The sequence below is a fragment of the Anopheles coluzzii genome, chromosome 2 (genome assembly GCF_943734685.1).
Source record: "Anopheles coluzzii chromosome 2, AcolN3, whole genome shotgun sequence".
Classification (NCBI taxonomy): Eukaryota; Metazoa; Arthropoda; class Insecta; order Diptera; family Culicidae; genus Anopheles; species Anopheles coluzzii.
The window spans coordinates 454,674-478,147 of NC_064670.1; the positions used below are offsets into that span (position 1 = coordinate 454,674).

Sequence of the window (23,474 nt, forward strand, 5' to 3'; positions counted from 1 at the left end):
AGCCACGCTCGGGGCAATGCAGAAGTTACCGTTACCAAATGCGGATGTCGCGAAGAAGAGGATCCAGCATAACTGGGAACTGCAGTTTATGTTTATTGGCTCTCTTAGCAGACTATTAAAGCATCATGACTCTGTCGCAGCTGTTGGCCGGTTTGTAAAGAGCGGTGTGTCTGGTCTGCCGTGGCAGTCGCAAGATCGTACCGTTGCTCCACTGTCAGTGCAGTACGTTGGAGGCAGCACCGTAGACGATAGGATACAATTCCCAGCCCGTATCTCTGTGCCGGGTACAGCGTAATGCCTCTCGATTTCAACGATTCGATTGAATTACCTCATCGTTACGATGAAACCGGCTAAGATAAAACCCAGCCAAGATTTCATCAGCCAAAGGGCGACACGAGCAACTTATGAGCATCCGGGGCCGTAGCTGCCGAAACCGTCTTCCGTCCTGTGGATGCCCCGGGTGCGACAACGAAACATTGACCTCTGGGTGTTTATCCGAGCGTTGCACGGGGCTGCTCATTCGTTGCTGTCACGTTGAACTTGATTAAATTTGCAATGTCACCATGGCATCGGATAGATTTTCATTCTCCACGTGAACGAGCCTCTACAAGCAAGATATGGAATTCCCCGGTGCACGCTGAAACATCGTTGGCGAAACATTGAAACGAACAAGTGGCACATTCTGACAGTTAATTGTATTCACACAATGAATAAATCATACTAAATGTCTTCTCTTCAGGTGAGAATTTGCCTTAAAGACAGTGAGTCGTTTGATGTAGCCCACTTATTGCCTTCGAACTGTGTCACAATTTCACACGCGATGCTGGTGATGCATGAGCTTGCAAATGATGCTGGTATATACGTTGTGTTATGCCAAATGCTAAAATGGTTACAACCACTGAAACAAAATACTAAAACCAAACTTAGACAGTAATTCGACCCATATAGTAACGCATTGCAGAATGCTGATTTGAATCGATTCAAAACGTTGTTACAGCTCAACCACCTTACCTTACTTTCCCTTATCCATACAGTTCACTAATGATGACAAACTTATTATAACGTTCATATCCGTCAAAACCAGAAACCCACGGCGTAATGTTCCGAGAAAAGTTCATTAACTCTGGCAATACCTGTTGCAGTGGTACCACAACATGTTCTTTTTTTTTCTTTTTGCATGCCAACCCGAAAACTGCTGAGATTTCCTCACATGGAACGAGCTTTGGCTTCAGCGATAGTACTTGCTCTGGAATAGTCAGTTTTGTAGGACTTTTATTCGATTTATGAGCGATTAGTATTATAATCGGAAGCACCTACCACGCGTTTGATCAAACAACGTCACTTAGATGCATCAAATAACCACCAGCTCATGTAATTGGCGAAGATAAAACATCTATGCAAATAGGGCATTATGAACCTCACTTCGTCACGGGCCAGAGAGAAAAATATTGGGTAATGTTTCGTCCATTGGCCTCGAGCAGTGATACAGAGTGGTCAGTGAACATTACCTAAGCGGCACTAGAGCAGTCGGTTGATGCTGTTGCTTCCCTCGATAATGATGTTGATCTTCGCCCCTGCAAGTGGCCAACGCTAACAAACCCCGCCCTCCACTGCAGCTACCCTCGCAAGTTCAGTCGCATCGAAGCTTCATCGAGACATAGGGCAACGAGCTGAAATATGGTCCGTTTATGAAAATGGACCAGGGCGAATATATTCCATGCTTATGTTTGCATGCGAAATTGTTCAACTATCTGAACCGTATTTACTATGCGGAGCGGTGTGTGGTAACGGTCAGGGAACGATGACGAGATGCTTTCAGACCGACCGGTAAAAGAGAAATGTAAGCCAAGGTTCTTTGGTCCGGGTTGAGTCGAGGTGGATGGCTTTGTTTAGCTATGCACCGGATGCAGAATAGCCACCAGTACAAGCTGCCCCAGCGGTGTGGTCAAACATGCAGGCACGAGATGAAACAGCTGGAACAGCCTGCGACGTACGATGAATTTGTGGCGAGTTTCGTAGTCCATCGCACGCTTGAAGCATGCCAAAAACGTACTGTAAAACTGCATCCATTCTAACATGGTCGGCAGGACGAGTGTTACGCTTACAAATAAGCGGTAAATAGGTAAATTTTATGGTCATTTTGGTTTCCAGCACAGATGCTCTTCTGGAAAATTTAACCATCGTCATTACCCAGCGTACCAACGGAGATGTTGGAAAGAGTCAAGACTAAAATATCTCCCCGATTCAGCTTTGCTGATGCTCTTAGTGTAAGAAAGCTCTTCCAATAAAAATAAAACCATATCAAAGTGGAAATGACATTCACTTGTAGGTCGGTGCTAATAAATGCATTTAGAATCATGTTTGGAACCGCAATTGTAGTTATGTGACTCCTCCTATGACTGCTATGTTAATTATATTAACTGGTCTTTAAGCACCTGAAAAGTATATAAGATATCCATAATTTGAAGATACAGTAGCATTCTATTATTAGTTCATGATAATATTATTGCCATTGTCTCCTCATTCCAAAGAATTAGCTAAAATGATACGATTGGTACACTAGCATAATAGGTTTGCATACTAATTACCTTTGCAATTAACCAAAAGTGGCAATCACTTGCAGTGTCTCACGTGACATGAATATGGTCAAGGTTCGAGCACTTCACGCAAAGAGATAATTACTATAATATACATAATACCATGGTCAAACCGTGTCTAATTTAGCGTCCAAAACATCGTCACCCACATCACTATGGCAGCGTTCCGTCAAAAAGCTGCCCAAGCAAACACAGCATAGCACAAGGCAAATGCAGATCTGTCAAATGAACCTAACATGTTGAAAAGATGTGTATACGCAAGGAATTGTATGCATTTCATCGGTGTCTGATTTCCTTCACGTCGTACCGGTGCGGTACTGTCACGTGACAGCGATTCTCCATTGATCCCATTATCGGTTCTGCTCGACTGTGTAACCTTTCGATGGAGAAGATTTCACTACACGTGGCGTCGCTCAGCAGTGTCCAGCATCCCGTGGTACCACATGGGTTGCGGATCGCATGCAAAACGTCAACCGTCACATAAATCACCTTCCGTTCCAATAAGTTGTACCCTGGGGAAACATCGAAACCGAAAGGGATCGGGTTTTCTCCGGTCCAGTCTCGTCTGCAGCGGGCTCGTGGCAAAAGGGTGTCGGTTACAAAGGACCCCTCCCTTGCCTGGATACAACACTTCCCTACGTCTCCGGTGTAACGCCGATACGCCAACCGGGACCAAACCGTAGGGGAACGTAATTCAAAATTTATTGCCACCTCTTTGCCGCTCACTTTGTTCGCCACAATCGCATTACATTGAGCCACCATGGAAACCAACGACACCGTTGCCTGAGGTATACCTCCTGCGGCTCAACCATCCTTCCTGAAGGATCAGCCAAAATGTCGCCTTAGCCACCCCGCAACTACTCCCCTTTACGGGGAATGAAGAACGGGAAACCGGGAACAAGAATCCTGCTCTCACGTGGACAAACCGAATGCCGTCTACGACTGCACTTCGCATTGTAAAACAATGTTCAACATCATCCTAGCACCCCAAGAGTCGCCGCCTTGGTCAACATCATCAATATAAGCAGCATGGGCGACGGAATCGCCCGAGCAACAGCCAGAGGGGGGGAGGGGGGAGAATGAATTAGCATATTATTGACGATGCCGAGGGTGCTCCTGGCGTTGATGGATTACCAGCACAGTGCTTCGTTTGCGGCGTTTGTTGCATTAAATTGGCCACGCTACCTGGCGGGTAGTGCAGCTTGGCACCGTCTGTTACGAAGCCTTTAGAAAACAGCCGCAAGGATATGGGAACACGACATAATTTATTTCAATCACTGTCGGGTGGTTAATAACGCTTGGCTTCCACATTCCAATTTTTTTTAGTACGTTGAAGCTAACTCAATGGACTGCATTTCCAACCCATTTCCCATGCATGTTGTTTGCCTTGTTACAATGCAACAACAGCAAATCGTTGGAAATAGAACAGAAGCTATGCTAAAGCTGAACTAGTGGAAATGGTGCTTGTCCGTCAAAAACGAAGGCTGAATCCTGAATGATCAATTTTTATTAGCCCAACCGTGTGCACGCTATATGAACATACCATTAAAACACGATCTATTACCAATTATTTTCCCTATCACTTACTAACTACCTTAAAATTACAATAAACCCTTTTAAATTGTGTGTTTTGTTAATCTGCCACTCAATGCATACGACACAACTTTCAAACGCTTATTTAAACTAAACCATCGCCTGTGTCAAGCGTTCGTGTAGGTATTATCCTGTTAAAATTAGACCGCACGGGTTGGCATTGTATGTCTCATAATGGCTTTATTTTTGGTCGCTCGTTTCAATGGCCTCTCTTGTAAGCAACAAAAAAGAACGAAAAATATCCCTGTGATAAACCTGTGAGCAGTCCCGATTGTCCTAACGGCTGTGCGCTCCCGTAACTTCTACCAGACAACCGAACCAACAACTCCAATCATCAATTATCGTTTACACCCACGATTCATCCATTAATCATTTCCACCACCGATGTTATCGGCGGTTTAATGTGACCCTTTTTGAATAATTAATTCTACCCATCGATTTCATCTGGTTCCGGATGGGCGAGCATGGTCCCAGATCATTCAATGGTGACCAACTGACTGAGAAGTAGTCGCACCTTTTTTCCCCCCAGTGAACGTAAAGTGTGGAGCGTTTCAAGCGTGATGAGCAGATTATTTGAGGCAAAAAGCTTCGTACAAACTCTTCGAATCTTGTACTACATCGCCAAAACCTTCGGACTTATTTCGTTCACTACAACATTTGATACAGTTGGTATTCGGCGCAGCTTCAAGGATGTGCTCGTTTTTGTCGGGTTCATGTTTTTCAATTGCTACATTGTGTTCAAATCGGGTATCCCACCAAAATCAGACAGTCCCTCGTACTTCGACTCTTCGTTGATCCAATTCATCCTCGGTCTATTTCTTACGCTGCAGTTAATTGCCTTGATCGGTATCCCAATCACCAACTATGTGCAGGCGTACAAGTACGATCGTCTCATCTACTGCATCACGGAAGTGGACAAGGGGTTAGAGGAACTGGGCTTCAAACATGATTACAGTGTCGAGTACTTCTATAGCACAGTGTACTTAAGCGTAACGCTCGGGCTACAGCTTAGCTGCCTTACGGGGACCGCCTTCACCAATCCTTTTCTAGTTGATTATGATACATGGTGCAATTTCACAGCTCTCGTAGGCTTCATCATGTGTAACTTGGTGTACATCATGACCAGCTGCTTTTGCTGCGTTACACTTTGGGCAATTGTTTACCGATATCACAACATAAATGCGACTTTTTGGTACGTATCACTCCACCAACCAGTGTGTTTGACCGGCGGCCGTAACCATGTTTTGCTTAATTCCTTTGCCAGCATGTACTTTCATACCGAGTCTGAGTCTAACAAGCAGCTGTACCCATTATCCGAGAACGAAACTATCAAAACAATCGCAATGATTTACATGAAACTAGGAACGGCTGTTCAAGTGTACAATCGGTGCTTTTTTATTCACATATTCTACATAATTGCAAGTGCTTTCGGTCTTAATTTGGTATCATGTTTCACTATCATACACGTGTACTTGGCTAGCAGTAGCTACAGCATCGTTGATCCTATTATGATCTCTCAACTGTTTCTCAGTCTGTTCTTCATTTTAATCATCATGCAAGTCATGTTTGCTGGAAACTTACTTCACAAAAAGGTGAAAATATATTAATTTTACTAAGGTTCTTTTATTCATGACAAAAATGGCAACATTTGCAGGCAAAACAAACAGCGATACTCTTACATAAGGCTGCTATCTATAACGATTGTGGTTCGCAAATTATCGAACAAGTAAGTAGCAATGCTTACTGAACAACACCTGTGCTTATCTACTCTACTTGTTCTAGCTACGATCATTTTCCGTTCAGCTCTCTCACGGCATACCTAAAGCATCATGCTATTTCTATGACATTGACTGGACATTTCTGCTCTCGGTAAGTTAGGAATGCGACTGGGTGACCTTTCTACACTTTATCCATTCTTCTACTCTATTCTTATAGATGATATCTTCGTTTGCCACTTATCTAAACATACTTGTACAATTCGACATCATGCAACTCAGAACATCGGGTGCCAACAACAATGATACCTTACTGTCGTTTGAAAGATCTTAAAGCCAAATCCTTTCATTCTTTAAATAAAGTTATATGAAGTACAGTCATCTCCCTATCCGAAACAATCCTTAGTATATTAACACTCAGAAAAAAAACCCTAAACTTCCATCTGTCTATGGTAATCTTTTACAGTGTAATGCGCCTGAATGTCTGCAATATAATACCGATATCCAAATCGAGCATAGAGAGCGCTCCATTGCATCCATTCATCAGATCCATCGTTTTGCGCTTGCCACTGCGAAAGAGCATCCGCATTATCGCCTTCATTGGCGTCATTTGGCATGATTCCAGTAATAGTTTTACAAAGCCAAGCAGTTATATCAAAGCGGAAGCAATTGCGCTGATTTCGATGCAATTGCATTCCCTTAGTTTTTGTCCACTATTCGTGACTTCGAGTACAGATTTGTTCCTCCGCTTCTTGTATTTACATTGTTACGAATCAAACATCGTTTGATTCTCCATTTCGGTAGCTTATAGTAAAAAGTATCAATAACAACAACAACTTAACTTCACCACTCATTTATCATACATTTACATAAAGATAACAAGACTATTGTCCCTTTTCCTGCAGCCACATTTTTTGAAATTCATTTAAAGTTGACACTTTTTAATTATTTAACCATTCAACCTTTGTACAAACGATGAAGCCTACCCATTTAATTAAAGACTCCGTTTCAACTGAAATCTTCGTTTCGTGAACGGCAAACGCCTTCTTACAATTCACAGGTCAACTCAATCAAAAGCGCTCATTAAATATTCATAAACATATTTATTATTAATGCGAATCATTTTCATGGCTCTTAAAATGTGGCTGCTTACCACCACATTAACTGTCCCTGTCTTTGGAAGCAGTAAAAAATCGAAAGATGCTACTCGGTATTCAAGCAGAATCTTATTCATTTTAGAATGCTTCTTGTCAACATTTTTAGTTTAGTTTGTGGTTTGATTTTACCGATTTTCATTTAATACCCTATGATTATGTTACAGTTTTGTGTGTTTGTTAAATATTGCAAGTTTTTATATTTGGTGTAACGTCCTACGCGGACATGCCGTCCTATACAGGCTTTCGAGACTTAATTCATTACCACACAGCCGCGGATAGTCAATCCTTTCTACGGTTCATTCTAGGTTTTGAACCCATGACGGGCATGTTATTGCGTCGTACGACTTGACGACTGTACCACGGCCCCATTCCCAAATATTGTAACTATTGAATGTCAATAAAATATACTTCTGCCCGCAATTTATCTGAGGCCATGATAATATGTTGGTGTTTGGCCCTCGGCAATTACGTGTTGCATTATATTCTTATTCATTCGCAAGACTTTTCCTTTCGCAACCACTAATCTTTTCTAAGATCCAACTACTTAAAGCTGCTTCCAGAAACCGACAAAAATAGCATTTCTACTATCGAATTCGTTTGCACCTCCGCTGGTCAGCTGAAAACTGTCGAAATCAGCTCACGTACAACAGGCAGATAATTTTGCCTTGGACAGGCCAGTCCTACTACCGTCGATAGCTATACATCCTTTGGCGGTCCACAATGCCACTTGATTTGCTTGTGTGTGATTACCTCGATAAGCAGCCTCCACTCGCACCAGCCAACGCATTGTCCCTTTTGATAGCCACACTAAATACGGTAAGATGGAAGGATGGAAGTGCAACCAAGCCATGAATAATAGATGACGAACTATGAAAACAAGACCGGATGCGGTTTGACAGGGCCGGGATTGGCAAAACGCACTGACGCCGACGCATGGTACGGCATGTGGCCGCCAGCGATAGATCCACCCAACCGAGCTTGCGTTGGGGTTTTTGCTACGTGATAAATTTCCTGTCATTTTGGTCGGTTTCGCATTCGTCCTGGCAGTTTCCTATTAACTTATGCGGATTGCGTTATTTCTGTTATATTTCTGCTAAACTGTGAGACCAGCTTGAACCAGCTTTAGACACCCAAAGAAGCATCCGGAGCCCTAGATAATACTCATCCCAGCCATGATATCCAACATATCGTCCTGCACAAGTTCTGCAAAAGATATATTCGATACTGTCACTCACTGCACCGACCACTTCTTATCTTTCTCAAGCTTAGATTGCCTTTTCCTGCAAAGCTGATTTGTTGAGTCGAAAGATGGCAGCAAGTTGGATTTCAGAAGCATTAGCTGCCAGGGTTGTGGGATTTAAACGCTAACTTTTCAATTTTCAGCTCTTGCATCTCTCTGCTGCAACGCGATGCACTCACCATAACTAATGCTTTGACGAACAGCTAAATGATGGATGCATCGGCTCTTACGAACATTAATCTTGTGTAACTTCAGAAATTCTACACCATCGTTTTTGTTACCGTTGATTAATAGCTCTCTACATGGGAAAGCAGACGCTTTAATCCAAGAAACATGTGAAGGAAATTTTGTAGAAACACATTCCCAATTTGCCACACATAGTTACATCCCTAATGGACTATGACGTAGCGGTGCTGTGGTTTCATACTTTATTGGCAATAATTGACAGATCAAATTGAACAAGAATAACGACATGCATCACAAGTGTAGCAGCTACCTGCAATTGAAGAGTTTATACATAGTGAAATGTGTTTGTCATTCGTGGAAATTTAAAATATCTTACCGAAACTAGAAATGGCCACTCAAAATCAAACAACAAGCATGAAACACGTGGCGCAACACTCCGTAGCTGCTGGGAAAGGAATTTAATCTGTAGAAGTATGGGCATATCGTAGTAACCATAGCATACTGCTTTGTGAACAAATATTACAGTTCTTTTGCACTGTAACAATAAACACAAGCGCATATGATCCATTTAACACGTACTGAGAGCTTACCCGGCTTTGCTTACCTCTTTTGTCACTAAACTTCCCGCAACAACAACCTGAATAATGAAGGATAGATAGATACAACCGTACACCATATTGTTCATCGATACTTGATGCGATTCATCTTCTTCTACTTGTGAGAATGCGTGAATAAGACCAAAAATGGAAAACAGCGTGTAGCCAAAGGCAGATGCCATCATCAAAAGTATTTGTAGAGCAAAGCAGTAGTTAAAGTCGACTATGGTTTCGCTGAGTCGTTCGTGGATGTCTCCAATACAACGCACGATACCGACCACTTCTGTCACTGATGAGTTGCTATGTTTGTAGGGATCTGCCGTCTGTGTCGTTGGGAACTTCTCACTGCAAAGAAACAATGTTCAGCTGCTCCTTACCACAATCATACTATACTTTCTTACCTGATCATTTTATTCAACGCACGAAAGCGCATGTAAATTGTTGTCAGAGCTACAGTAATGTACGATCCGAAGATCGTAAACACAAGGGATGATCGTAGAAAAACTACCATTTCTGTTGCAGTAAACTGTTGCGATGATTGATCTTGGACAATAAAGAATGTTGATATCATCAAAAAAAAGTTGACGACTATTGGCACCGCCATGTAAATGCAACTGAGTAGATGATTCAATTGATGATTCAACCGATAACCATCGCGTTTGAGGATTTGATCCACGCCATCGAGTGTTTTAAACATTCTGAACATCCGTCCCACAACGAATCGATTGCAGAGCGAAATGCTAAGAGAAATGATAATTCCCAAATTCACCGAGCAATAGATTCCCACATTTAAAAGGATCGAATTGGAGAAGCTGTACGATACTCTTGTTGACACTGTAAGAGCATACACATCCATCAGAATCGCCACTACCAGCAAAACCTGATCCCGTGTATTTGTACTCAGCACTTGTCGCTCGAAGTCGATTGTGTGGGTGAAAATTCCTATCAATTTACCCGCTCGATACACGGGTCGGACAGAGTCATATACTGAATCTACTGAAAACCACTTCATTTTTATTTTTATCAATTGAACTAGAATCCGAACTTCTAAGTGTGTACGATATACCATGAACCTTCGAATATATGTACTTTTCTGCATGTATCGATAGCTTTCTATGCATATTTTAAAACAAATAACCGTGAATTGTTTGCCTTAAGAGGATAACATTTTTCTCTGTTGATCTTCAATGGATAAACAGGGCATTGCCGACATTTGTAGGAGTTTTATCGTATAGCCGCATCAAATTGCAACAGAATCACCAAATAGGACACCAAAACCGCTATAGTCTGTGGGAGATATAGAATATTATCGAATCGGAAGCAATTATGAATACTTCAATTAACTTATTAAACGCACTTGAAATATGAATGGCCAATCTATCACGATGTTTCTTGATGCGATAATAGCTGACCTATTACGGATCTGTCTTGAGAATAGCATCATGGATCGTATCAATGCGCCATTAGATTCATTATTCATAGCCTTGTGTAGTAGTACGCCCGTTAGCTTGCTCTGAAATTGTTTTCACTCGAAAGAATCAGTAAAGACAGCGCAACATTAACCCAGACCCACTTAGCCTTGCACAAACGCCTCACCTCTTTGGATACCATTTGCGACAGTCCAACGACTGGCAAGAACATCAAAGAGTAAAACATACCACCACATAGGTTAAACACGGAGAACATTAGTGTACGGGAATCATCGCTGGCGTAAACCTTAAGCAGAGCAAAGATATTAAATACGCTAAACATTAGCATCACTACTATGTTAAGCGCCAGCACATCTGCAAACTGTCCATTCAACTGAAACGTGATTTCGGTAAGCTGATGGTATATGTTGGCAATTTTCTGCACCGCTCTTATGCGCTCCTGTACACTTCCACCACGACGACTGTTTTCACCCAGCAAAAACCCCTGCCGGTCGCCATTTGATGTGTCAAATCGAAGCTTCAGTGTTTGGTTCAAATGCACAAACCGAAACGACATTACGTACAACATACAAAAGAAAAGGCATACAATTGAGAAGTACACTATATTGAAGTAGATCTGTCCAAATATCATTTGCCACGAAACAGTTTGATCTTCAATGTGCTTCGTAGTGTTAATGTTGTAGAAGAGCAGGATGGATTGATGTAGAAACAAGCTCAGACCGCTGCCTAGCAGGATGTGCTGTCTATGGGTAGTGAAATCAACTGGATGTTTCATCAACTGAAACTGAATTGAAATCATGCATTTTATTGCATTCCAGACAACAATTACACACACAAACACAAAACGTTACCTTCAGATCGATTTGGTGAATTTCTTGCAAAACACGAATGACTGATTTCCAGTTCCAAGCATGAATCATTAAGACGCCACACGTTCCAAACATGCCTCCAACAAGTAGTGTTCTTATACCGTACGTCACAATTATGGATCCGTTATTTAGAAGATCGTACGGAATGTTTGCATGTACAGCGGCAACAGCTACAAGCAGCAGGTTCAATATCACAAAATTTACAACCTTCACAGTACTAAGCCTGGCTTCTCCGTTCGCCGGATTGCCAACATATTGGTAAATGTTTATTCCAAGTATGCTACAGAACAGTTCATGATACTTAAGAACATCAAACAGGTGTCGTGGCTCCGCGTTAAACCAATTGCTTACTCGTTGACCCATGTTCGGTGCACTGAAGTCAACTTTTCCCTGTTGCGCGTGCTTTTATACCTACAATTGAAACGCAAGCCGTTAATGTCTTTTTAATTACCTATTTAATCCATCTCTTTTATAATGGGAATGTAAAGCACTGCTACTTAATCCACAACAGTTCCACTGCGACCAGTGCAACAGTACAGTTTTTACAGTGAAGGTGACAATGGATGTGTTTGGGTTGGAAAATAGTCGAGAGCTCGTTGTGTCCTGGTGGCCCAAGATCAACGATGTCGTTCACGCGGTATCACCCATCTGGAATACATCTCGTGCATTTGGCATTCATGTGCTTCGTTTTGATACAACAACAGATCGACCGACTCTTCTTGAGCTAGTTTTATCATTTGCCATTACCGTTATACGAATATACATGATCTACATCATTTTAGTGACGGATGCTTGGGACTTGATCTTCGTGTCCAGCTCTCAGCTGGTTGAGAAAGGCTTGGACATTGTACTCAAGATTCCGTTTGCCATGATGCTGTTTGTTCCATGGATATTTTTGTTTAGGAAAACAAAAATTTTCTACATATCTCGTGATTTGGACATTTTTGATGCTTTGGTAAATGTAACATTCCTCTTTTTTGTTCGTACCAGCTGTTTTCTATTTTCTGCAATTATATTTCTTTTCATACAGATTGCCAAGTACAACTATCCTGCAAACTACCAATTTTTTCACATGTTTTCAACCTTATTTGCTACTGCTGCCATCAGCATTCCACTTTTAAGCCTAGCATCTATTCGGGGATTAGAATTTTGGATGGATCACTTCTTCGTGCTGACGTTTGTTGGATTCTCTTGGTCAGGTGGTTTGCTGTACAATAACATTTGCAATGTTTTACTCTTCCATATTTTGTATCGCATTGAAGTAATCAACGATTTCCTACGGTAAGTTTGTTGGTTCGTATTGCTGTATATCATTTTTCTTATTTATTGTTCATTTATAATATATAGAAAAAGTATTACTAGTGATCGGTTAGAAGATGATTTGGGAAGCGTTTTACAACTCATCAAAACGCTAATGCGTCTACATGACAAATTGAGCGATATCTCGACCAATTGTTCACAATGTTTTGGATTCTCGGTAGGAACAAGTGTATGGGTTAAGTCGTGCTTTGCTTACTCTACTTCTACTTTGTTCCAGGTTTTCATAACTATGATTCACGTTTTGATTTCGCAGCTGATTACTACCTTTGCCTTTATTCGCGTCATGTTTTACCATTACAATGAAACAGAGTTGAACGATAGCATAATTTACACGATTGGTACCACAAGCTACTGCTGTCTTCCAATCATTACGATCTGGATTGCCGGCCATATTAAAAAGCGAAATGTCATCACATTCAAGTTAGTGCATCGTATCATCAATACCACCAATGTTGTTGAAATCGAAGATCTTCTTCAACAGTTTTCGGAGCAGATGAACCACCGTTCACCAAGTGTTGATTTTCGGTTTTTTGATGTAGATTGGCCACTGCTTGTAAAGGTAAGTTGATAAACAAGAAACAAACTGCACTGCATTTTAACCGGACGATTTTTCAGGCATGCAGTGAAGCAGCCACATATTTGATTATCATGATACAATTTGAAACAAAAATATAAAATCAACTGCAGATAGTGTAGTTCCATCTTTAAATTCAATACGTACAAACACAAACGAGCATCGCCAAACAGCCATAGGAGCTCCATTATGTTACAGTTTCTGGTTTTATTAACAAGGCAATAAATTTATAATTCAGTGTACAGCACCACATTGGTTTGTGTATCATAAAACTGCTACAAACAATAAACTCAGAAAGCCATCATAAAATTTGCGTACCGTCCTGCAACAAATTTTTATGATTTGGTATCGGTATCAGTTTAGTGTCAAAACTAATCAAATTAATATCAAATTCCCTGCCTTCTTCACCTTTGCGGCGTGAGTTTTGAACGAAATAGTAGATGACAAATCAAATTAATGCTCCGAAATACATTCAACTGAACGCCCAAGCTATCCGCAACACGTCGTCCCAAAGGAATACTCAATTTATCAACCATGACGGTAGATTGTGACTGCAATCAAATATGTGCCGCCCATATAATCCTGTTACAATGTACGATTTTACGCTTGCCATGTGCTGCTGAATACACACAGCGAAAGACGGCAAAGATTAATTTGCCAGAAATTGTCAGTGGTTTTAATTTGCAGATCAGGTGATGGGCTATCGAAATCAGGTTCACACGCAACAGATGCCTTTGTGAATTGGCTAACGTCAGGAATAAAGATAAAATGATAAATTTTTATTTATCAATTAGTGAAGTGTAGCTTTTTTCGCAAACTTTCACACGGCCATACCGTTAATTAATCAGATACAATTAAGCTGGTGGTAATGGGACGTAGCAATACTGGCGGTTTGATTGGAGAAGAGCCCGATGATAAACGGCATAAAAAGTCACAAAAACATTTAAAACTTCATTCACTCAATTAATTTCATCATTTACGATGGAATCACATTTTACTCGAACGCGACCTGCCCCTGCTGGTAGACTGCATTCTCAATTCTTTGTATCGCTCTCTGCTCTTTCAATCCCATCGCATGGGAATTTGAATATTGTCCAAGTTGTTTCATCTGTTTGTTGCTTGTTGTTGTGGTTGCTTTTATGATGTTAAAAAATTCTTTTTTGATGCGTCGTCTGAGAACTTATCAAACTGCAGCAATATGATGAGATAGGTAACAACAAACCCAAACATCTGTAAAAGTTTCAACATGAATCCTAGAGCCAATCTTCGATTGAGATATTTTTACTTACATTATAAATCGTTTTCCAGTCGTAGTCGTAAAAAATGCAGCGCAGCTTTGGCCGTCGAAAGAGTATTTGCTGAGAGAACCAGATCAGCTTTCTCTTCGTCGAAGAGTCTACCACTCGCTGGATAGCCTCGTGCAGTAAACCCACAATGTCGTTGCTAGTGTTTTCTACATCCACCCCGGTGAAGAAAATCAGTCCAATCATGATGATGTAAACCACACAAGCGGTCAGTAAAATTAAAGTCAAACGAGTTTCTCTCGACCTTCCAACATAATAGCTGAACGAGGTAGCATATATCACGAAAATACTAAACATTCCTACTCCAGTAATTAAGGCTATGATTTGGTTGGAGTAGATCCGATTGACTCGATCGACTACATCGACCAGGGCTGCGAAGTCCTCTGCAAGTTCTGATACTACATCCACTGGGTCTACTCTGCGTCCCCAGCGTTGTTTCTGCTCAATGTACCATGACCCTGTGTCCAAGTGTTTCTTGAGACTGCACTTAATTGCGTCCAACCGAAACGAAACAAGCCGAGCAGCGGCGACAAAATGAAAGTTCACTATCATAAACTGGATCCCAGTTAAAGCATAGGAAAATGAGTTGATCAAGTGATTACGAATAGAAAACTCAGAAATTGTACTCATACCAAGTGCAAACACGGTCCCCGTCGCGATGAGCATTAGTACCACGAACAGTATCCTAACAAGTGTCACGTATTGTCGCCTGTGGTCAAGTTGATGGCCAATACGTTGCAAATATCGATCTACTTTAAACAACTCTCCTATGATTTGACAGGTTGCATCCCGACGCATGAAGTTATCAATCGCCAGCACGATCATAATGATAGCTCCCAGAGGAAACAGAAAACCAAGCCCCAAATTCATCACCGCGGAACCTGTCCACCGGGACAACCGGCTGTTGGTGACATTTATATACACACAATACAAATTCGCCACAAAATTCATCAATAATGCCACGTATTCAACACCAGTTACTTTAACCTGTACGTACGGCGGTTCACCCACTATGGAGAATGCAGTTAGGCCGAAATACTTCGAGAATGCCAGTAAAGGCCGTAACACGTCATAAACGTGGCGTGGATTTTTATACGAGCAACCCATGTTTTCTTATGACTGCCGACAAAGTACTAGCTATTGGCTCCAAAAATATGACTACAATTGGTGTTGGTGCTTAGTGCAATGAACAGCCGAATAATTAATAAACGGCTATTCATCATTAAGCGAACTTCCCAACAGCCATAAGCCAAACATTAGATCAGTTCGGCTATTCACAGCAAGTTTACTTTTGGTCCTCCCAATGGTATAGATAATTGAAGCTGATAAGATAAAGATAAGATAAGATCTTTCTGGTCCATCATTCATTACATTGGAATCAGATTAGAATAGAGTCATGTACGAGGTTGAGAGACCCTTTTTCTAAATTATTCACATCAAACCCATGACCTTAAATTATCCAAGCAGCTTAAATAAAAAAAAATACTTCAACTGTAACTGATTCTTTAATTATTTCAGTTGAATTTGCTTTGCATATTTCCAATTGCATAGAGTTTCCAATACTTTTGACAACCTTCACTCTAACAGACGCTTCATTACATCGCGTATACATACTACTGAGTGTATAGCTTGTAGTTATGTCACCATGTATCAAACATGAAATTGTTGCCTTATCGGATCATCAATGGTTCTCCCAGGTCTGATGGGATGAAACAACAAACACAATAACAACCTACCATTCTGATGTCCCCATGGGACTCTTCCATGGTGATAACGCGCTCAATGTTGTACCACTTGCTGCTATGACGACTACATCCGTCTTGCTTTGTATTGGTGCGCTTGTGCCAGACTGACCTCTGCCATTGCCGGGATGCTGATCCCATATGAAATACTGATAGCATTTCGAGCCAACTGATTACCAAGCAGTTCGGCGGAACGGATCGAGAGGCTCTTTATTTGTGCATAACAAGTGAAAGTGATACGTTCGCCCATTCCAATAGACCGTCGAGAATGCAAAGTTCCATTCTTCGCCATGTGGTGCGATCGGCATATAGCCGTGCCTCCGGTCCTGCCACCCGCATAGCACTAATCAGACACCTTTCCTCGGATAAAACTCCAAGCCGAACAGCTCTCTACGAATTCCATCAGAAACATGGTGGGAAATTGGTGGACTTTGCCGGCTACTGGCTACCGGTGCAGTACAACGATCAGAGCATTATAAAGTCGCACCTATACACACGAGAGTACGGCTCCATCTTTGACGTTTCTCATATGCTGCAGACGTATCTGAAAGGTAATAAACCTACCATTTGCTCTTTACGGTTTAATTGTAAACTGTATTGTACTCTCACTCATATATTATAATTGTTTCAGGCAAGGATGTGATCAGCTGCTTCGAATCCATCTGCACAGCAGATATCAAGGGCCTGCGCAATGGAACTGGCACACTTACAGTGTTCACCAACAGCTCCGGAGGCATTCTAGATGATTTGATCGTTAACCGAGTTGCGGATGATGTTCTGTACGTGGTATCAAACGCATCTAGGAAAGATGTTGATATGGCCAACATATCGAACGCTGTCTCGTCCTTCAAAACCAATGGGAAAGATGTGTCAGTGCAGTTTCTTTCCTCCGACGATCAGTCGCTTCTGGCCGTCCAGGGACCGAACGCTGTCAAAACATTGCAGAAACTCTGCTCGAAAGATCTTTCGAAATTGTTTTTCATGAACACCACCACTGACACGATCGCAGGTGTAGAAGGCTGTCGTATAACGCGCTGCGGTTACACGGGTGAGGATGGGGTTGAAATCTCGATTCCTTCAGCGCAAGCAGAACATATTGCTACAGCTTTGCTCGACCCAACCATTGGCAATCTAAAGATGGCCGGTCTGGGAGCACGAGATTCACTGCGCGTTGAAGCCGGTCTCTGTCTTTACGGCAACGATATCGATGAGACTACGACACCGGTCGAAGCTAATTTGCTGTGGTTGGTGGCGAAGCCACGGCGTGTCGAGAACAACTTTCCGGGATCGGACAAAATCAACTCACAAATAAAAAATGGTGTCACACGCCGACGAGTAGGCTTCAAGATGGATTCCGGAGCTCCTCCGGCACGACAACACGTAGAAATCTACAACAACGAGCAGCAGAAGGTTGGTGAAATTACTAGTGGCTGCCCCAGTCCATGCTTGCAGCAAAACATAGCGATGGGCTACATTCGCGAAGAATACAAAAAACTTGGCACAGAAATTACCCTGAAAGTTCGCGATAAGCATTACCACAGTGCTGTGGCAAAGATGCCATTCGTAGCAACACACTATTATCAGGCGCCTAAATAAGATTCATAGTTAGTGACGAAAATAAATCGATTGTGATAATGCGAATAAAAAAACATACCACAATCATAATCCAATGTTTTTATTTTAAAACGTTAAACCAATTCGAACAAAATGGCAATTATACCATGAGTTTCCACCTTCACCCTTCCTCCTGGCCGTGTTTTCGACTTCTACCAAATCAAACTATCCCGCACTGCTACGATCGAATTGAATCAGAATTACTAGATAGGAAATTATAGTACCAATCATCTAAAAAAATCAAACAAGTTATTAGTTTAAAATAATTCCATCCATTAGCTGTGGAAATCTTACAGAAAAGGCTAGCTTCCAGTTCAGTTCCACTGGTCCCACATGAAGTGCTACATTGTCGCGGTTTACTTCATCAGCGCTGACCTTGATCATGCTTTCGAATTCAACATTGTTAAGGTTCGTAAAATGATGAAAACATTCAATCAGTCGTTGAGTCTGTTAAGAAAGGAAAGTTTTTTGTTTTAATCAGTAAGCAGTAAACCACCATTGACAACATTACATTACCTCATTCTTGATACTAGTGGAAAGAAAGATCAGCAAAAAGTAGGCCATCAAATACATCATGCTCGATGCAGCCATGGTAATAATCAAGTTCTGCATGTCATAGTTTGACGTCATAAATGAACGATACATCCCAAACAATGCCAATGTAGGAGTCGGAAAATTTGAAACAGTCATACTAAGCAGCTGTACTGAGTACGCTCTATGCATGAGGCGCACAGCTTCTCGCAGTGTACCGTACAACTCCATCACAGTGTTGAATGAAGTAGAGTCCGCAAGACGCCGAAACTGATTAACAGTTGTCAATTCACTCAGCAAAATGGAGCCAGGCTTCCATGGAAGAAAATTCACTTCATAGAAACGGCGTAGGTGATAAAATCTATAGCTGCCCAAATACATTACTATCACGATTTGGCATAGAATCGATACGATAACCATTACGAAAATTATTATTTGCGTTATAGTGACAATCCGCAGCAGCATGTTTGAATAATTTGTAGAGATTGCAAACACAAATCCCAGCATAAAACTCGAAACACCTACGACAAACATCAAAGTCCACGCCACGATTACCAACTTCTGTGTGCGATGATCGACAGGGGCGTTAAGTATCTGCATACGTTTGTCAAACCTATCGAAGCAATCTAGGATGGCCCAGATTCTTCTTCCAACGATTGCATTACTGATGGCAATTACTACAGCAAACACTCCCGAAAATCTTATCAGTATACTGGTGCCACGATGAAGATAGGTTGCGTCCTCCTTGCCATATGACCGCTGAGCAAAATATCCACCAACTACAAGCATTATCAGACAGATCAATTGCGCTACAAAACTAGCCAAACTTTTCCACGACACATACAACTGGCCAGTGCTTCGATTCCGGCACACAAAAAGCTCGCCACATATTTTCAATGCTATCAAATGCAAATTTATTACGTCATACATGTTTTCATGCCTAATAATATACTTCCAAACACCTATTACAGTAACCATCAGATCTAACTTCGCCATTCTGTGCAGTTGTGAAAACACTTTCAATCCTAATCTTTAGCAGACTTCTGAACAAATTCATCAACGTCGTTCGTGTAAACCGATGTCAATATTCTGAAAACGCTTTACCGGACCTGCGCCATCACGCAACCCAATGCATAATTTATGACCTAGCACAACAAGTTTATGGAGCGTGAAATTTATTGTCTTAATTAAAATGAAATCCTGCCACACGCGCGTTACATGATCGATAAGCTCCGTTACGGAATGACGGCTATTGATATCAAGATTCCCGTTTCAGATTAGCATTGACATGCACACCTCAAACTGCTATCAATTTATGAAACGCACATGAGAATGCGTATGCAATGATTATTAGTTTTTGTGCATCTTGACCACGCATCAAGGAGTTATTTTAATCATCCGAAAGCGAGGTAAGGCGTGCTGGGGAAGATCCGTGTTCTATCGTGTCCGGATAATAAACGCAAACAGATAATTAAGGTGATAATTTGAAGCCATTTGCGGTATAAAAAAAAAAAACACCTACTCGAATCAGCTGCAGGACGAAGCCGGTTTCCTTACTGAATCATTAGTCTAGCTGTTTCGTTAATTAAAATGGCACACCTAACAAACCATATCACTGGCAAATCGGCAGTGTTGTAATAAGATGATTTACGAAGCATCTTACTCATCGCCGGTCTCTCACAGACACACACACACACAACCGACGGAGGAGAGGCCCATCGAAAGGGTTAGATTAATTCCGAACGATTACAAGCAAACGGTGCCAGACTCGCAGTCAACTTCTGGTAATTGATTCCGAAGGTCGTAAATCGTTTCTCACCGGGTGACAAAGTGCGTTGCGGACCGGGTTGAAATGTGGCAAGCAATCACGGTTGCCTCCCATCAAGTGGTGGATTGAAGCTCTCTTAATTGCTTTTGTTTGAAGTTGAATGAGACTACTGGGAGATAGATTTTACAAACTGTATACCATCTGCACGGATACCGCCGCCATGTTCCACTTCCGCAACAATACACACCACACGCACGCACAATGCCTCGTGATGCGAATCCTTCACACAGTCCGGAATGGCTCATGGTGAAAATAATCGTAATTTCTCACTCATTATCTGAAGGGCAAGTGAATTCGGGTCGTCCCACGGAGAGCTGCTCGATTTACATTGGTGGTTCGCGTGCTCGCAACACATCCCACAACATACTTAAGAAGACTTCATTAATTTGCCTCTTCGCCAAGCGCACCTCGGTTACCGTTTGCCAACACACTCGTCGAACATCAGGGCGGTATGCATATTCACCTGCGAGTGACAAATTACGGCAAATTATGGCCCAGACTCACCACATGGAGAAACTTTCGTTGAACCCATCTTTGGCACTGCCTTCGTATGTCTGTAAGGCTCAACCAGGGCAGGCAGGCTCAGTGGTTAGTTCACTGCGGTTTTACAACGTTCAGTACACACGACAGGACAGTTTACAGGAAACACAACAGTTCAGGACATTTCACATGCTATGAAACACTATACCACATAGCAGTTCTATGCTATATACTATTGTATCCTGGATCCTAGTTTTGGTTTTACCATTATTTCAATTCACAGTCTACCCAAAAGGGTTAACTTTAACGCTTACGAAAACAAAACAAAACGCTATCCCTGATAGAGATATACAAAGTTTTATACATCATCAAAGTGCAAAGCAACTGTTGCCCATGGAGCAAAAAAATGCATCTAAACTATACATTCAGCGTTGCAAAAATCCCACCTGAGCATACTAAATAGATAACTGCCACCTCGTTTGCAAATCGTTAGTCCTTCGGGCGGTCCCAAAACAGCACAACTCCAAAATCTTAAAACACTCTTTTGCATTCCGTTTTGGGATCGTAAGCAATGAAATGCGTCTTTTGCATGAACTCTCTCGCGATTGGTACGAGCGTGTCAATTCTGTATCGCACGACTGACTTTGTAAATTCATACGAATCCTTCCACCTCCTTCAGCGGGTACACAGGAATAAATAAGAGAGGATTTTCAAGAAGATTCATTCCTTCCATGAAATCTAATAAACGATGCTCTAACGATGCGAACGTGGCTAAACATTTATAATTTCATTACGCGATACCTGCCATATTCTGTACGCCATATTCTATAGTAGTAAAAAGTGCTTGTTCAGAGCGCGCTGTTAAATTATGTTTATTCAATTCTTTTCAATGCATGATGCAAATAATTCATTCCCATCTCATGAGCTCACATTCCGGTGGAAAAGTTAGAAGCGTTGGTACTTTGAAAGAGTGCGTTGCTTTTCCAGACTGTCTTAGGAATGCAGGACGTTCGAAAATTAGAATATTTAACACCCAGTATTGATTTTTAATCTATTGACGCTTCTAACAAATAGTCCTGCATTGTCCTACATATTGAATAAAAACCATTTTCTCGCACATGCCAATTGCCTTACACCGAGCATGTGAAATCTCGATCCAAAAGCCCACAAGATGAATCTTATGAATCTAACAACGCTCTGCTATATTACTTTAAACCCCATAACTCCACATTGAGATTTGCGCATCTCCTTTTTTACCTGTTACATCGAAGAACTGTTGAAACATTGTATTTGATTTCATTTTACCGCGCGAGTTTCGTTGAGAGCCTTCCACGGGATTGTATCGACAGAAACCGCTACCCATCATGCTTGGAGGACCTACGCATGCACATACTTAAGGCAATCAGAATTAATGAAATCAATTTTTCATAAACCCCAATTACACTCGCGATCCGTATCTGATCGTTCGCTCTGGTTCACCATATCAAAACCGAGCAGCATGAAAATTCTCATAGTCATTCAAGCGTTAAACGCAAGCACGGTGATAAGGTTTTTTTTGTTACAAAATTGGCTGCCGGTGCTCGGGCGTCTTGTGAGAATGGAAAACTTACAATTCATGCTGCTCCTGGCACGCCTTTTTGGCTGCAACACCTACCTTTATCACGAAACGAACGATGGCTTCGTGGCAACACTTTCTTGGTCGGGAGTTTGTTTCTACGTCGTGAACATACTGGTGTACACGTACTTTTCCGTCGCAAACGTGCTCAACCCTAAGGTATACACCTACACTGGCTCGAAAACTGTAGACATAGCAGGAAAAATCATCCTTGAATTAGGTTTCTGCGATTTGATTCTAATTGCGACGGAACGAGTGTATCGGGGCGGTTGGACCACGGAGCTGCTGAACGCATTTCGCTCGGTCGATAAGCAGATCATTGCTTTAGGTGCTCATCGGATTCGTTCCATACGCAACAGTGAGCAGCTGAACCAAATGATTCTACTGACACTATGCACTATCAGTGCAATCGTTTACTCAGTGTATGCATTCATACGGACGAACATCATTTACAACATACCTATGTTTGTCGGTCATCTCCTCGTTGGCGTTTCGTTGATCATTATCACTAGCATTTTCTACGCAGAAGTTTACGAAATACGCTACAGATTGAATGCTGTTAATAGCCATATCAGGTAAGCGCGCGTGTTTCAAGTGGTACAACGGGGAATGTCGATTACCCAAAACAGTCTATCCCGACAGCAAACAGCTATGCGATGAGGATTTCCATAAACTGCGACCAAATTATGGAAGGCGCATGATAAAAGTAAGCAGTAACGCCGAAATCAAACTGCGAAAAGATTTTATCGCGCGCGTGGGATTGATCTACGAAGAGCTGCACAGCATTGCTACGAAAATTAGCAATCGCTATTTGTTTGAGGTACGTGTGCCGATAATTGCTTTTAAACCCATCAGTATATAAATGCAATTGTTTTGCAGTTTTCAGGATACTGTATTGTGAATGTGTTTTATGGCATCATGGCGGTATACATCTTCTATCGAGCTGTTTTTGTCACTTTTTACGAAGCACGATATTCCATCAGTATATTTCTAGTTTGGGCATTGATATACAAGATTAGCCTTTTTCAAATGATTTTTAACTGTCACTTGCTGCATGCAGAGGTTAGTCCAATCAAACACCGT

General features: G+C 41.7%; 2 protein-coding genes and 1 pseudogene across 2 annotated transcripts; 2 read left to right on the forward strand and 1 right to left on the reverse strand.

The window, feature by feature from the left end:
* Positions 1-4,548: 4,548 nt before the first annotated feature.
* LOC120951283 (uncharacterized) lies at positions 4,549-5,797 on the forward strand. Its single transcript, XM_049606759.1, has one exon. It carries the CDS (start codon positions 4,751-4,753, stop codon positions 5,795-5,797), a length of 1,047 nt encoding a protein of 348 aa, XP_049462716.1. The 5' UTR covers positions 4,549-4,750.
* Positions 5,798-9,982: 4,185 nt separating this feature from the next.
* On the reverse strand, positions 9,983-11,361 carry LOC120950809 (uncharacterized; annotated as a pseudogene).
* Positions 11,362-16,503: 5,142 nt separating this feature from the next.
* LOC120950805 (aminomethyltransferase, mitochondrial) lies at positions 16,504-17,988 on the forward strand. The gene is made up of 2 exons (XM_040369133.2): positions 16,504-16,874; positions 16,955-17,988. The coding sequence occupies exons 1-2, from the start codon at positions 16,592-16,594 to the stop codon at positions 17,917-17,919; spliced, it is 1,248 nt and encodes a 415-aa protein (XP_040225067.1). The 5' UTR covers positions 16,504-16,591; the 3' UTR covers positions 17,920-17,988.
* Positions 17,989-23,474: the final 5,486 nt, after the last annotated feature.

Coding starts and splice junctions, on each gene's coding strand:
- LOC120950805 (XM_040369133.2), top strand. CDS start 16,592: ATGCAAAGTTCCATTCTTCGCCATGTGGTGCGATCGGCATATAGCCGT. Junction 16,875..16,954: donor GCTGCAGACGTATCTGAAAG/GTAATAAACCTA, acceptor TAATTGTTTCAG/GCAAGGATGTGATCAGCTGC.
- LOC120951283 (XM_049606759.1), top strand. CDS start 4,751: ATGAGCAGATTATTTGAGGCAAAAAGCTTCGTACAAACTCTTCGAATC.